Here is a 16,819-nt window from a genome sequence, read left to right as displayed (position 1 = left end):
TTAACAAAATCAATAAGGTCTGATAAGGCACTTAAGTTCCACACGTGTGAATTTGCCGTGGGTCGAGGGGTTAATAATTTTCTTGGAGTGAGTTATTCTGCCCTTAATTAAAAGTTTTAAAATCAGTTTTGAGACATATTTTTACATTGTAGATTTCCCAAGGTTATCTGTCAGTCTCCCTTTATCGTGCTTCTAATTATTTTTGGGTAAGATTACTTTCCTGGATGCCTTCTTTGGATAAAAAAAATATTTTTATTTAAAAACGAACACCGCTGACCATTATTTGAAGTAAGGAATGTGCATTGGTAAAGGATTAAGTGTGAACGAACTACAAAATTCTTTTTGGAGGAGCCCAAATTGTGTACCCTGCCAACATCAGGCGGTTCCCTTGGTTACCTTCCCTTTTGGCACACGCAAGGTGAATTTTGTAAAGACTGCCAGTGCACCCTTTGTAGCTGTCCAAGAGCAGATAAGGACTCCTCCTCAAAAAAACACAAAAAACTGAGAGTGGCACAGCTCAACCTTGTTACTGTTCTCTGGCAAAGCCTGTGCAGTGGTAACAGATGAATGGATGGCTTTCTCTTGCCCATCACTACCTTCCATCATTGTGGGACCTCTTTATTAATGAATAAGAAGAACGACATTAAACAAAATGGCTGAGATGGATTACAAGGAAGAAAGTCGGAGAAAAATGGTTGTGAGTAAACTGAAATTTTAAACAATCCAGAATTATAAATGCTTACCAATGGACTTTCTGCCTCACAGCTGGTGAGTTAATGTTCCCCAGCCATCTCCCATCCCAAAACCAAATGCCCCGCATACCTAGCTCCTCCTCCCCGGTCTCAGCAGATGGCTTTGTGATTAAAAACGTATTATTATATTCACCTGACTGAGAAGCTCTAAGTGCTGCGCTGGATAGTTTACAGGCAGCATTAGTCTGCATTAGGAGTGCACCCGCAGAGTCACCAGGCCCGTCCCTGCGCCCGATGCCTTCTCATCAGTATCTGCCACGGCGCACGCCAGCTCCCATATTCAAAGGGATTCGTCTGAAGTGTAAAGTGTGCAGCCGCACCAATTAGATAACGGGCAATCCAGATGGGCCCAAAAGCCGACTCTCATCATTAAGCTCCATGTTCTAATTGCTCATTTAGATTTATTAGGACTTCAGTGCTTTCCTGTCTCAGAAACCTCACCAAACAAAAGCGTGGAAACTTGCATTGCAGTTTTGGATTAATTTCCTCTTTATTGTTTTCCACCACTGACAAAAGAGCACAGTTCACACGACTGCAATGTTGACGTCTTCACACAGCCTCTGCGGCTCTTCAGCGCGGCTGGTCACTCGACACGATGAACCGGAATGTTTTTCGGTGTCCACGCGACGTCAGAAGCCCCCCGATGTGCATTCTGTCAGGGTACCGTTCCTCTTCCTGGATAAAGAGGCGATCGCCCCTGTGGCGCGTGAGAGCATGTAGTATGAAATACAGCTCTGTTCTCAACTGAAATGCTGTATCCCAGGCAGTCATCCATTTGTCCCTGTTGCCAGGGGAGCCAAATCCTTTAGGAAGCAGTATGTGTTACGTAAAGAAACAATGTCATAAATTGTCCATTTTTTGTATTCCCGGGTAAAAAAAAAAAAAATGTATTTCATTTAAAATTCATGTACTTTAATGTATTTTTTCCCATTTCATTTTTTTAATATGAAAAACTGCACAGATTCTACACGGACGTTACACATATTCACATATTCACAGGTTTTTATGCCTCTGGGCTATGGGCTGAGCTTGATGTAGACTCTACCGTACTCAAGCAGTAATTTACAGATATGAACTCCATACAGTTGGACCAGTGCCATATAGTGCATTTTTACTACTGGCATTTGACATCATTCAGTTCAAGACTAAGGCATTGTGGGAAATCTGCTCCTTAACCGCGACCCTTTCTCCGGCTCTTTCCGGCACAGGCGGGAGCTGGCGACCGCTCACGTCTGGCAGCACAGGAGCTTGTGAAAGACGGTCCTGAACTCGGTGTTGAAGGCGGTGTAGATGATGGGGTTGACGGCGCTGTTGACGTAGCCCAGCCACGTCACCACGCTGATCAGCGTCGGCCCGATGCTGCAGGACGCGCACAGGACCTTGGTGACGTGGACCACGAAGAAGGGCGTCCAGCAGGCCAGGAACACACCTGCGGGCGGGCACAGGGGGGGAGGAGGAGAGGGGGAACGTCACCTCTGTGTGGTCTCTGTGACCGTGAGTTAACCATACAAATGGAGCACTCAGTTTTAACCCTGTTTAACGGATGACTGGAGTTTCACTGGAGTAGTCAGGGCTAATGTTCCAAGGATCTAAATTGCTGATACATTTTATACGATATTCTTTTTTTTTATAGCACACATACGAATACACAATTCAAAACAAAGGCCTTGGAAACAAAAGCTTGTGCTGAAATAACATGCTGTACTTTTATTTCCAGGCATAGGAAATGCTGAAGCTAAAACTCATGCCAAGGCATTTTTTTTTCTTCAACTTTCTGTGTTTATTGGCCAAAATTTTCTACCGTAAGGTTTCATATAATTGCTGAACGTCATGCCCCCAGTGTTCAGTATAGAATGATCGAGCCATGGTCGATTTCAGGACACATTTATGTGCATATGCGTGTGTGTGTGTGTGTGTGTATTCGCTAGTAGAATTACAGCAAGCTCACATCCCCATCTGGGGTCTTGGGATAAATTGAGCGTGGCTCTTTAAAATTCTGTGCTGAGGATCAAAGGAAGTCCACGGATAATGAGGGGACAATGATACGGCCATGAGATGACAGCCTCTCACCTTGGAAACCAGAGCAGAGCTAGGCAACAAGCACACGCACGTACGCACGCACGCACACACATTCACATGAACACACACACGTACGCACGCACGCACACACATTCACATGAACACACACACGCACACACATACTCACACACTCACACACGCACTCACGCACGCACACACACACTCACACACACGCACGCACACACATACTCACACACTCACACACACACGCACGCACACACACACTCACACGCTCACACACACGCATGCACACACATACTCACACACTCACACACGCACTCACGCACGCACACACATACTCACACACACGCACGCACACACATACTCACACACTCACACACACACGCACGCACACACACACTCACACGCTCACACACACGCATGCACACACATACTCACACACTCACACACACACGCACGCACACACATACTCACACACTCACACACACACGCACGCACACACACACTCACATGCTCACACACACGCACGCACACACATACTCACACACTCACACACACGCACGCACACACATACACACTCACACACACACGCACACACATACTCACACACTCACACACACGCACGCACACACATACTCACACGCTCACGCACGCACACACATACTCACACACTCACACACGCACTCACGCACACACGCACACATACAAAGTGTCTTAAGTGTCTCTGCTACAGCAGTTAAAGATAATTTCCTAAATAGAAATTTCTAAAGGAACAGATGGCTCCCAATCTCTTTCTGCTCAATTTTAATACGATTTTAGCCAAAAAGCCTCGCCCGGTTTTCATTTAGGCCGAAATTGCAATTCTGAAAATTGTAGATTTTTATATAAAAACGAAGCGCAGTTTAATCCACAGCTCCCTGGACCCGGCTGTAGCCCCTGTTCCAGCGCTGTGCGGCTGGCGCTCTCAGACCGGCTGCCTGACTCATTCAAAGTGCAGACACAGCGCCATTCAGCTCCTAATTAAGCGCCGACACCTTCCTCCGTCAGCTCGGCTAATCCGCCATCTGCGCCTCCTTCGTCTGCTCCTTTTCTGGCTCGCGCCTCCCTCTCTCTGTTACACGCCGGCACGCGGGACCCGTGACGACGCCCGGAAAAGCACGGGAGAACGTCGTCTGGCGTAAACTCAAATGTCATTTAGGAGCACTGCCTGTTCCGGATCCTTCCTTCCCCCGTGCTGCTCGCTGTTGCGCTGCTAAGGCCGCCGCCCCCCGGCTAAACGAGACTGTGAAAGTGTTTCTGATCTCACGTGCCCCGCCTGTATCTGACTTTATCTGCGAGGGGGCTGTGACTCAGCCTGGTTTCTGTCTCCCCTGTCTCCGCTGCTGTGAGATAAAGTGCGCCAGTGTCTGACAATGCGTTACAGCCCCACTCCTGACTCCACCCTGCACTGACTCCGCCCCTGACTCCGCCCCACAGTGACTCCGCCCTTGACCCCGCCCGTGACTCCGCCCCGCGGTGACACGCACCTACCACCACGGGCAGCACCTTCATGGCCTTGCGCTCCCGGCCGCTCACCCGGGCCCTCCTGGCCGAGCCGCGGGCCCTCAGCCCGTTCTCCCGGGGGCCCCCCTGCCGGGCCCTCTCGGCCCCCTCGGCGTCCGAAGCGCTGTCCATCTGGCCCGTGACCGGGTCGGCGTCGCTCTCGGGGGCCGGCAGCCCCGGCAGCCCCGGCAGCCCCGGCAGGCCCGACAGCCCCGGCAGCAGCACCGACGGCACCGGCTCTGCGGTGGCCCCGGGGCCCAGGCCGGGCATCAGGTACTTGACCTTTGACCTGCCGTGGCGGCGCAGGCCGGCCAGGCCCAGGGAGAAGCGGCGGTCGGGGCGGAGCAGGTGGGAGCGGCGGCCGGCGCTCCAGCGGCGGAGCCCCCGGAACATCCAGTAGTACAGCAGCAGCATGACGGGGCAGGGCACGAAGAAGGAGCACACGCTGGAGTACACCACGAAGCTGTCGTCCTCCAGCCGGCACACGCTGGCGTCGCGCCCCGGCACCTGGTTCAGCCCGAAGATGACCGGGCTGGCCACGCCCAGCGACAGCACCCAGGTGGCCGAGATCAGCACCAGCTGCCGCGCGCTGAACTCGTTCCGGTTGTACTTCAGCGGGACCACCACCGCTATGTACCTGAGAGAGAGAGAGAGAGAGGGCGGGCGAGAGAGAGAGAGAGAGCGGGCGGGCGAGAGAGGGGGGGGGAGAGAGCCAAATTAGGAACAATAACAAAAACAGTGCCTATCGTCTTTGTTGAAAGAAGACAATTATTTAACTGGATGTTGTGCTTTACAACAGAAGGAAATTAGTCTGTGCCTCTTAACTGTGATTTAGAAACCGTACGAGTGACAGATGGAGTGAAGGGTGTATTTTCCTGACAGTACCGCATTAGAAATGCATGGCTAAGGAAGTGGCTCCAAGCTCTAAGTAAACATTCTCTCTAATTCTCTTTATTGCGCGCTGTGTGAGTGCGGGCTAAAGTAACGTTTTTACAAGCATTGAACAGCGCAAATGAGCCGAATGTCCTGCTCTCCTCATCAAACATGATTAAAATGGCGGAAGAGGCAGTCAAACAAAGTTTAAAGATGCCTCTTCTGGACTTGCCGTGGCAGTTACATCGTTCCTACGCCCCAGTTCTCCTTTTCCAAGAACACAAAAAGGCCATTCGACACAAACTGGATTCAAGCGGAGACTTTATCTAACGCTCCCGCACAGCTCGAGAATCTCCCTCACCTGTCAACGCTGATGGCGCAGAGGTTCAGTATGGAGGCGGTGCAGAGCATCACGTCCATGGTCATCAGGGCGTCGCAGATGTACGTGTTCAGCGTCCATACGCCGCCGAGGAACTGAGCACAAGCACAAAGAGGTCGTCAAGTCAGGACACAGTCTGTTAGCGTGGGCTCAGGTAAAACATGCCAACGTTACGACCTCAAAATGCCTTCTCAGTTTATTTCATTTTCTCTCTCCGGTGGAGTTGCCAGGTGTGCTGTGTTCTTGGGTCTCTGCTGTGCCACCTCAACCCTAATTGTGTAGAGTAAGCCTATGGCTAGCAATATTTATCTTCCATGTAAGTGTGTGGGAGAAGTGTTTGATGAACAATTGGTTCTTGATGTTGGTTCAGTATTACACCTTGAAGGCAGGGCTTGTTGTCAGGGTTGGGGATAGAGCTACACGGGGAGTACGGTTAGTTAGCACAAGCCTGGCCTAAACTTGAGTTTGCTTAAATAGTCACTCTGCGCCGTGGCGTAGACTGCGGTGTGGGCGCGGCTGGCGCAAGCTGATGACGTGACGAGGCTGACCTCTGAGTAGACGTACAGCGGCAGCACCAGCACGGCCAGCAGCAGGTCGGCCACCGCCAGGCTGACGATGAAGTAGTTGGTGGCGGTCTTCAGCGAGCGCTCGGTCAGCACGCTCAGGCACACCAGGATGTTCCCCAGGATGATGACCAGGATGAGGGGCACGCCGAACAGCAGCGCCAGCACGTTGTAGCGCACGTCGCCCCGCCCCGCCGCCTCAGCGGACGTCACATTGACCATGATGGAGACCCCGAACTACAGCGCTGCCCCAGGTCTGGTGTCGGCATCTGAGGGGGGGGGGGGGATGGAACCCGAGGTTAAATAAAAACTCTCACAGCCACCCAGGTATTTACCACAGAGACACAGGACACCACAGCTGGGTTGTGTATCAGTCCCATGAGCCCTTACTGTGTGTGTGGGGGGGTGTTTGGTCATGTATCAGTCCCATGAGCCCTTACTGTGTGTGGGGGGGGCGGTGTTTGGTCATGTATCAGTCCCATGAGCCTTTGCAGTGTGTGTGTGGGGGTGTTTGGTCATGTATCAGTCCCATGAGCCCTTACTGTGTATGTGGGGGGGGGGGGGTGTTTGGTCAGGTATCAGTCCCATGATTCCTCTCAGTGTGGGGGGCTATGCAGCAGTCCCACGGACCCCTGCAGTGTGGGTTGTGACAGGCATGTGTACAGAGGCAGTGCTCCTCCACACAGCGCTGCTGACAGGCAGCACACCTGCCGGGGGAGCAGGAGAGCGCGGGGCTGCCAGCCCGCTGTGCCTCAGAGAGGAGGAGAGCCAGCAGCGGCGCAATCGGCAGCCATGTTCCCGGGGAAACGGCCAGCCTGAAAGTACGACGCCTGAGGCTCTTATTGTTCTGGCAGTCTGGCATTTATTCATATAATTATTACTGAATTTATTTTATTTTTTTGGCAAAGAATCCATACCACTGAAATGTTCTGAATCCCGTCCAAACGTGCAGCTTTTCAGGCCGCCCCCCCCCCCCCCCGTCAGTCCGCCCGCGGCTCGCAGGCATCAGATGAGATAATCACGCTTTGTCGGAGCTCCGTCTCCTACGGCAACAGGTGAGGGTCGCCATGGCTACCATCCGCTTTCCCCCCGCCGCACAGAGGAGCGCGTGGCACGTGCGCGCGGCGCCGCGGCCGGTTTGCGCCTGATTGAAACGAAAATGTTTGTTCTGCGCGCCTCCCTCTGAAACGGGCTGGAGGTTTTTAATCATCATTAACAGGGAGCAGCCTCCTCTGCTCACGGCCGCTGTGGAGATCCACTGCGCTTCAGCCTGATTAAAATGATCATTCCCACAGCTAAGGAATCACCTGGAGAGACAATGATAGTGACTGATGCGCGTTTCGCCTTTGCCGCAAACCCACTGCTTCAGAAATAAAGTGAAAATGTGAATTTTAGTAGAATGGGAGAAAAAGAGCACACACTAAGGCTGTGATTCCCTTGCAGAGCCCGTCACCCTCACACAAAGGCATGACACAGCAGGAGCCCCTTCACTGTGGACCTGAGGAGGGGGGAGAAACCCGGAAACGAACGGTAGGAAATGGCTTCTCTCTCTCTCTGGGCTCTTGCTCGTCCCCTTTCTTGTTTTTTGTCCAGGTTTAGAGTTTTTTGTATTTGCATGACCGCCCGAGCTTGGGTTGCTCTGTTCAGAGCTGCACACACACACACACACGCACCCAGAACACACTTGGTCTGCTGCCGCTTCTGCCCGCACTGTCTGAAGATGTGCGGCTTGTCGTTTTCTATAGAGGAATAATGCAGATACACAGTGAAACTTTAAAAGTCCTACTATGTGAGTCCTGGGACAGATTTGGAGCCTGTCGAGGTGTATTCCTCTCGCCCAATGCATGCTGGGATAGGAGCCAGGAGTAAGCAGGTATAAGAAAATGGAAATGGATAAAGGATAATGGTGGGGTATAATTAGAAATTAATGTGAACTGTCCCCAGAGTGGAGGCAGGGCATCTGAAAGGGAGAGGAGAGAAGGGGGGGGGGGGGTCGGCTTATCCCAGGTACAGCTACACGGGACGCCCTGGAGCCGCTTTCTTACTCGGACTCCGCTTCTGGGGCGATTGATCCGTGCAGTTGGGGGGTTGGGGGGTTGGGTGGCGGGGGGGGGGGGGGGGGTGTCACATCAGAAAGGTCAGACTGAGTGCGTGCGATGGTGGCGCGACGGGAGCCGTGTTGGACAGCGCGCGGAATAAAAGGACGAGATGACAGCGCCGCGAATCGCCACTGCCGTCGCCGTTATCAGATCTGAAGGGGCTACCAGGAGGCGGGGGCAGCTTCCGTTTGCTTTTGTTCCGTCCCGGGGCGGGGGAGGGGGGGCGTCTGAGGTACCCTGCGTCTCCAAGCCCGTTTCTGCAATTCAAATCCTCTCATCTTATCAGCGCAAAAATACCAGCGTGGAACACGTAGCCCTACTTCTGCACCGGCTCTCATGTCTGAGTGCTGACCTTTGGGATGGAACACACGAGCAACGGCCTGGCACCATTTTAGCATAATGTGCCCTGGAGTTTGACCCAGAGCCTGCGGAAGCGTGTCGGGCAGCTCCTGTCCTGGCCGGTCGCGCTGGGCCGGGCCTCAGAGGAAGGTCACGACCCAGGCCTGTCTGTGACTGTAATGACCCTCCATTTCCCGGTGTGGGCTGCCAGGGGAAAGAGAGTATTACAGATAGTCTACAGATGCCTTTTATGGAATGAAATCGAGGCTCGTCGTACAGATGGCGGCGACTTTCACTTAATTTATGCCGCTGCGCCGCAGCTGTGCACCGGACGAGCGCGACGCGAGGGCTAATTACGAGCGAAATGTCAAACTGCATCACGGAGGAAACTGGATACCGCAGCCTTCCCCAGGTGGAAGGGGGGGGGGACAGGAAGTGATGCGGGTTGTTCTGCACGTCACTGTAAAACATATTTGCAATAATCTGTTTTTTACGGTGCTGACATCTGCAGCGATACACGCACACACACACACATACACGCACATGCACACGTGCACACACACAGTCACACACACACGCACAGTCACACACGCGTGCGCAACCACACACACAGACACTGAAATGCACAGAAACAAAATGCTGCCTTGTCTCATTGTGTTCTACTGATGTTGCAGTTAAAAGTGTCCATACATTTGTATATTTTCATATATTCATATGAATTATATACATATTCATATGTACTTCAATGAACAGCAGATATACAGATTATAGATTATAGATGTCTATAATTTATAAATAGACATCTGTAGATTTTGTTATTTAAAATGACCTGTTTTTTAACATTAGGCAGGAGGACTGAATGATGGGATCAGGTGGTGCAGTGCATTGTGGATCTTGTGTGAAAGGTTTTTAAATGTGTTTTTCTGTTCAGTATAATCAGAGGTAAACATACAGTATTCATGATGGCTTTCAAAGCTAAAAATGATACCTGTGGAAATACGGTCGAGAGCAACAGTTGAGTTTGAACTGCTTTCAAGCATCTTGGCTTTTCTCCAAACAACGTAATATTGTGTGTGTGAAGTGAAAGGAACATATGGTGAGTATCGATGTTTAGAGTGAATGTGTGTAAAATGAAGGAAATGAGAGGCTAAAACAGGTCCAGTTCATACTGGTCCAGACTCTGCGTATGACGGTCCTTCTTTGGGTCTGTGCCACACTGCACAGTCTCTGGGACGCACAGTCGCGCCGGTCGCTCGTGCTACTCGAGAGAGGAGTCTGGCTCATTTGTTCCGACCGTCCGCTCCGAGGCTAATTGACGTCCGCTAAGCTGGAGGATCTGACGCTCCGGACTCTTCACCTGACCTTTCGTTCAATTAGCTTTGCTCCTGACTGTGAACGGTCCCACGGCCACGCAGCCGGCGCGCTCGGCCTGCAGAACTGGAGCGCAGCGGAACTGCAAACCGGGGTCCGGAGGAACGGCCTTCAGCGACGGCGAGCCGGAGCGTTCCCTTTTAAACGACAGCATCGCGTACGCCTTACAGAACAGAAGTGGTGTCAGAGTTTATCACGGAAGGCGCTGTGTAATTGTCAGCATTGTGAGAGACCGATATACGTTGTAGGAATGTAGCAAGGGAGAAACAGGCTGTTGACATCTTTATGCACTGATAAAACGTGTGATTTTACTTGTTGTAATCAAGTAATTTGCGAAACTAAGAAGCCAAACTTGAACATTTATCGTAAGAACAGATTGAGCTATACCTTTTGTTAATTCAGTCGTTGTGTGAACTGTGATAGCTTGTCTTTGTGCGGTAAAACGTCGAGCTGTTGATCCCTGATGTGGTTGGAGAATCCCTACGGAGATTAATTTGTATTTGTGCAGTGGAGTGTGCTGGAACCTGGGTCTCTATTGCTTGTTCAATATTCAGTGTGATTCCAAAGGTCATTTCCACGGCTGAAGAACAATCTAGCTCAATATGATAGCACTTAATATGCATTAGACCTCTGCACGCCCATTGTTATGCGATGCAATACAAAACGCGCGTTTTCTTAGAATGGAAAGGTAGTAAACTCTGGCTTCCATTCTCATACAGATTTCAAAGGCCCCTGCAACGGACTGGCAACCGGTCCAGCATGTATTCCTGGCTCTCCCCCAGTGCATGCTGGGATATAGGCCCTAGCCGCCCCCGCGACCCTGACCAGGAATAAGTGGGCTAGGTAATGGAGGGATGGATGGATGGATTTGAATGGCTCTTGGTATCCCACGCAAAGTAGAGCGGCTCTGACTCGCTCCGTCTTTAGAGCTGGGGGGCCGGTCTACCTGTCGCCTCTGTCTGGTTCAGCACGCTGCCGCCGCCGCCCCCGGCCGCCTCCCCCGGCCGCCTCCGTCTGGCTGCTCAGGCCAGCGCTCTCGCCCCGACCCGGAGCGCTGACCTGAATTCTCCAGCCCGCCGCGCGCTGAACCGGCTCGGCTGCCTCACCCCAGCACGGCCCAGGCTGACCGCTCCGGGTGCAGCGGGCTGTGAGAGGGCGCTGTTCATTTACTGCGCGACAGGACGCGCGCCGCGCCCGTCTCTGAACCCGCCGCTGCCCACGGCACTTAAGTGGACAAATCGCTGACAAAACTCTGCTTTGATGATCTGAAGTGTGAACGAAAAGAAGAAAAAAAAATAGGAAAAAATGTAACAGATGTTTACCAGGCCCATATTAAACAGCGCCGAATAAATCAGCGACAGCCTCTGCTTATAAGATTCCGAAACCATGACAACGAAAGGGAAAATTACTCGCAGGAGCGCCGTGTGGCTTAAGCCGAGTGGCGCTAACAATGGTGCCGAACACGGGCTGATTTAAGCGCGTTCTGGCACAGAACCCGCGGGAGCGCTTCCAAAGGCTGGCCCGTGAGCACGAATGAAATCATTCCGGCAGGTTCCAATAAAAACCGGAAACCAGAAATTACTAAAATGTTAGGGATGGACTCTGTGGGGACTGCGGGGGGGGGGGGGGGGGGGAGGGGGGAGGCTTTGTCGTGAATATATTCCACAGAGTTAGCCTGACAAATGGCAACATCACTGCTGTGTCATGTTAAGACCTGAAGGGGACAAGATGGCCCTTTTAACCAGAAACAAACAGCCACAGCTGTCCAATGAAAACAATGCAGTTTAAAGGCCACTTATACAACAACAAAAAACTTTTCTGGAAAATGAAAAATACCGCTATTACTGTTTGTTACACTTCCTGCATGTTCGGCTCTTCAGCACTGCCATTGTGCAGTCCACTGCACTGAGCCGCCTCGCAGCTCCAACTGCCACTACTGTTTCATTTTTAAGCACAAATGTACAAAAATTAGAGTGTGTGTGGAGTTACTTATTTGAATAAAAGCCTTAGAAGAGTACCTCGGGAACGGTACTCGAATTGCAGGATTACAGAGATAAGCCCTCAAGCTGCTCAAGTGACAGTGGCAATACACTGAGCACTGACACCAGCGGATCGACATATGCATAGGGGCGCGAGCCAGAGCTCGCACAACGGCTGAGAAAATGAATAAATCCATGTTCGCTGTGTGAACCTGAAACATGATACAACTGATGGATGTGTGAACGGATGGATGGATGGATGGATGGATGTGTGAATGGATGGATGGATGGGTGAATGAATGGATGGATGGATGGGTGAATGAATGGATAGATGTATAGGTGAATGGATGAATGGATGGATGGATGTACGTATGTGAATGGATGGCTGGATGAATTGGTGAATGGACGATGGATGGGTGAATGGATGGAAGGATGGATGGATGAATGGATGAATGGATGAATGGATGGATGGATGGATGGATGATGGATGGATGAATGGATGGAAGGATGGATGGATGAATGGATGGGTGAATGGACGGAAGGATGGATGGATGGATGGAAGGATGGTTGGATGGGTGAATGGACGGAAGGATGGATGGATGGATGGAAGGATGGTTGGATGGGTGAATGGACGGAAGGATGGATGGATGGATGGAAGGATGGTTGGATGGGTGAATGGACGGAAGGATGGATGGATGGGACTGTAAGAGCAGGTGAGGTGAAAGGCATTGAAGGCCATGGCAGTGCTGTGCACTGGAGGCTCGGTCATATGGAAGAGCTGCAGTTGAGGACAGGACCTGTGTGTGGCATGGGTATAAGGTCAGCTGGCAGTGCTGTGCACTGGAGGCTCGGTCATATGGAAGAGCTGCAGTTGAGGACAGGACCTGTGTGTGGCATGGATATAAGGTCAGCTGGCAGTACTGTGCACTGGAGGCTCGGTCATATGGAAGAGCTGCAGTTGAGGACAGGACCTGTGTGTGGCATGGATAGAAGGTCAGCTGGCAGTGCTGTGCACTGGAGGCTCGGTCATATGGAAGAGCTGCAGTTGAGGACAGGACCTGTGTGTGGCATGGATATAAGGTCAGCTGGCAGTGCTGTGCACTGGAGGCTCGGTCATATGGAAGAGCTGCAGTTGAGGACAGGACCTGTGTGTGGCATGGATATAAGGTCAGCTGGCAGTGCTGTGCACGGGAGGCTCGGTCATATGGAAGAGCTGCGGTTCAGGACAGGACCTGTGTGTGGCATGGATATAAGGTCAGCTGGCAGTGCTGTGCACGGGAGGCTCGGTCATATGGAAGAGCTGCGGTTCAGGACAGGACCTGTGTGTGGCATGGATATAAGGTCAGCTGGCGCTACCGGCACATCGGAGTCTCCTTGCCTTTTCCCTCGAGGGCTTTCTGCTCTGGGGCCGAGCACAGCGAACAAAGCAGCGCTTCCTCTGCTGTTGCTCACTTCACCAACGATGAGCGCCATTACGCTTGAATGGAATACATTTGTTTTTGCTTCAGCTGATTCTTAAAAGGGTTCACCTCTTTTCCCATGAAAAAATACGCAGCATAATTGTGTTAAATCTCTCACCGTACTTGCAAATATGTTCAACTAGTCGTATTATTTGGGTGAGAAATATTCCTGGCTTTAACATCCATCTTTTTTTTTTAAATGTACAATTAAAAAAAACTAACAAAAAAACCACACATACACTGTTTTCCCCTGTGTTCTTATTGCAGTGTATGAAGGCTTCTGTAACGTGCTTCTAGAGCGCTTGCCGTATGCACACCTGTTTCTCTCCATTTTAAACGGTTCCCCCGTAAAGTGCCCGTTTTCATATTCTTCCTAAAGTGGTATTTACATTTCCATTCATCCTGATATGCTTTGTTAAATCGTGAAAAGAAAAGCCTGAAAGAAAATATTACATTCGTTCGATACAGACTGGACATTTATTTTAGTTTTTCTGGTTTCAGACATGCCTCAGTTACTGATTTCTGTCATTCAACTGGCTACATTATTCTTTTCTTAGCATAATGCAGGCAGTTTATTTTTAGAGCAGACCGTTTAGTTGTGTGACTTCATAGCAGTCAGATATGGGTACACCCAGCAGAAAAGATACGCACAGTGCAAAAAAACAATGATATGGCTTTTAGGAACAGACAATAAAAAAAGACAAAGAAAGGGAAAAGGCGAACTCACAGAATCCATCAAGACTTTCGGAAGACTCCGACCCATCGAACGCAAGTTCGGAACCGAGATCCCCGTGTCCTTGGGAAAGGGTTTTCAATCCGAAACGTGTCAGTTCTGAAGCCTGAGTTCCTCCTCTGTGGCCATGTTTCCCCGCCGTCTCCATATATATGACCTGTCAGTCAGATATCTGGCACTCGTCAGTCCCCACCACTCTTCTCCATTCCACTCCCGTCACTGAAAAAAAGTTTTGAGCTGTTTTATTCAGGCTGGTGTTTTATTTTTTATTTTTTTGTCTTCCTCAGAGACAGCCTGCTGTGTCTGCTGTGTGATAATCCTTATTCTAAAATTCTGCCCGCATCACCTTAACTGTGAAAGAGAGAGACTGAAATCCTCCTCTCCATGTGCTCCCACACACCTTCCTTCACTCTCTCTCCCTCCCCTCTCTCTCCTCTCTCTACCCCCACTCTCTCTCCTCTCCCTCCCCCTCTCTTTATCTCCCCCTCTCTCCCTTTCTCTCTCTCCCTCTCTCTCTCTCTCCCCCCCTCTCTCTCTGGATCTTCTTACCTCCCGTGCACTCCTCCCGTACCTTAAAGAGCCCCTCCTCTCTCAGCCACCCCGCTCCTCAAACACAAAGGGCTCTATTTCAGGACCAGTCCCGACTGACGGGCAGCCCGACCACGCCGGACTGGCTGCTCGCATCTCCAGGACTGAGTCAGAAAGGAGGGAGCTCGCAGTGGAGAGCGTACGTAGGAGGGCCGGAGATAACGGGTGGGCTTGTGAAGTTCGCCCGGCTGAGCGTAATTTCACACACTTCAGCGGATGCAAACAATCGCTTTCATTATGCCCACCGTGTCTTAGCTCTAGCGCGGGAATGTCTGTGCTCGTGAGCCCCTCTGCATGCGCACACTCGGCCAGCCGAGCTGCTTTAAAGGCTCACAGGACATTTCAGTTTGGCGTTGGAGTCGGGATTGTTGACTTGAGAATGCCTCTCATTTTTATCTTGTTCATTTCTGTCCATTCAAACTGGCTCTCCTCGTTCAGCCTCCCCCCCCCCCCCCCCACGGGAAGCGTGAGCCTTGCCCGTGTCTGGCTCAGGGGAGGGGAGCCCCCTTTGGGCCGCGTCCAGGGCGCCGGGCGTGCCCAAATGCGAGCGGACAGCCAACCCGCGGCGCGGAACCTGAGCTCATGCATTTTCACCAGCGTTGCGCGCGCGAGTCCCCCCTGACCTTATCCCCGAAATGTTCTGAATGGCCTGGCAGTGGCAATTACGTCTGATGGGACGTCAGGCTTCCCGTTCGCCCTGCTCAGGGGGTCGGGGGGCTTTACTGGAACCCCAGGCGGCGGGAGCGGGGTTTCGGTTCCGGAGGCTCTGTGTCGATTGGGCAGCGTCAGCGCCATGGTGACAAATGAAGAGCCCCGCACCTTCCCTACAGTTACAGCATGAGGTATCGCCTCCCCCTGCTGCCATTTACTCTGACTGATGCCATTACCTGAGTTTATCTCTCTCTCTCTGTCTCTCTCTGTTCCCCCCTCTCTCTCTCCTATCTCTCTCTCTCTGTCTCACTCTCTCCCTCTCTCTCTCTCTCTCCCTCTCTCTCTCTCTCTCTCTCTGTCCCTCTCCCTCTCCCTCTGTCTCTCTCTCTCTCTCCCTCTCCCTCTCTCTCTCTATCTCTCTCCCTCTCTCTCTCCCCCTCTCCCTCTCTCCCTCTCTCTCTCTCTCTCTCTCTCTCTATCTCTCCCTCTCTCTCTCTCTCTCTCTCTCTCTCACACACACACACACACAGTGGTCTCGTCCTTAGAGGATCTGGCTCGAAGCCGGAGTGATGCAGGTGTGATTCCCAGGTAGGGGCGCGGCTGTCAAAAAACCTGAGCCGAAGAATTTCAACCCCAGTCAATATTTAATCTGTCAGTTGTATTAATAAGGGGCGTGTAAATGCGTTTATCAATGGAGGTTTCCCTTGAGATGATGCACGGGGAGTGAACACCCGCGGCTGGTAACAGAGTGCTGCCCGAGCACTGGCTTTCTTCAGAGGGAGAGAGGAGGTCCTCTCAGGCAGAGGGATGAGTCAGACCTCTTTATGCTCTTTATCCGCCAGACTCTGTGGAGCTCCAGTCCGCTAGGCCCGCCGTCCCCTGGTCTAAATAATGCACATCCTTCATGTCACTGTGCAGAGAGACCGGCGGTCATTCACCTGTCTGCTGGAAATGCAGCACAGACAGCCTTACATTGCAATGCGTGCGATGCCAAATCTGAACAAATACTTCCCACGACAATCAGCTTTTTAATATGTTAGATGTGCAATTGATTGTGCAATCTGGTGTGTGTGTGTGTGTGTGTGTGTGTACGCACACGTGCACATGTGTGCATGTGTGTATTATGCATGTGTGTACTTATACGCGTGTATTACGTGTGTGATGCTGAAATGCAAAAAAAAATCATGACCATAATGGGGCTCGAATGAAAAATGATTCCTAAAGAAAAATCTGCACCAACAATGGAAATATTTCAGCTTGGAAGCAAACCCATGTATATCTTCTGTTGAGGCTAATGATCCAGGCCTGTTAATTTCTAAATAAATGAGTGGTTATCTGCAGAGGAGACAGGCGGTAGGTCCCTGTGACCGTAGCGGTGTTGGAGAGGAGAGCTGAAGGACTGCCTCCATTCAGACCCCCACCCCTGCCACGCCCCTTTAACCTGTCCCTC

The 16,819-nt window shown here is 51.5% G+C and overlaps 2 protein-coding genes across 13 annotated transcripts in view; one reads left to right on the top strand and one right to left on the bottom strand.

Annotated features, from left to right (window-relative positions):
- Positions 1-16,819, top strand: part of crebl2 (cAMP responsive element binding protein-like 2) — a 49,193-nt gene that overhangs the window by 19,197 nt on the left and 13,177 nt on the right. For 6 of the 12 annotated variants that reach the window (XM_035401917.1, XM_035401913.1, XM_035401915.1 and 3 more), the window contains exon 4: positions 7,593-7,679. In XM_035401917.1, coding sequence (XP_035257808.1) covers positions 7,617-7,679 — 63 coding nt within the window. In that variant the 5' untranslated portion in view covers positions 7,593-7,616. Of the gene's footprint in view, positions 1-6,740; positions 6,971-7,112; positions 7,205-7,577; positions 7,680-16,819 lie in introns of those variants that run through there. The other 6 variants (XM_035401906.1, XM_035401905.1, XM_035401904.1 and 3 more) reach the window with 4 other exon arrangements.
- Positions 606-14,830, bottom strand: LOC118219065 (D(4) dopamine receptor-like). The gene is made up of 6 exons (XM_035401900.1): positions 14,680-14,830; positions 14,125-14,349; positions 6,135-6,418; positions 5,569-5,681; positions 4,319-4,971; positions 606-2,181 (listed from the first exon to the last, which is right to left on the bottom strand). The coding sequence occupies exons 3-6, from the start codon at positions 6,369-6,371 to the stop codon at positions 1,979-1,981; spliced, it is 1,206 nt and encodes a 401-aa protein (XP_035257791.1). The 5' UTR covers positions 6,372-6,418; positions 14,125-14,349; positions 14,680-14,830; the 3' UTR covers positions 606-1,978.

This window comes from Anguilla anguilla, chromosome 19, assembly GCF_013347855.1.
Source record: "Anguilla anguilla isolate fAngAng1 chromosome 19, fAngAng1.pri, whole genome shotgun sequence".
NCBI classification, from domain to species: Eukaryota; Metazoa; Chordata; class Actinopteri; order Anguilliformes; family Anguillidae; genus Anguilla; species Anguilla anguilla.
The sequence above is the reverse complement of the archived record's forward strand: the minus strand, read 5'-3'. Positions and strand labels throughout refer to the sequence as shown.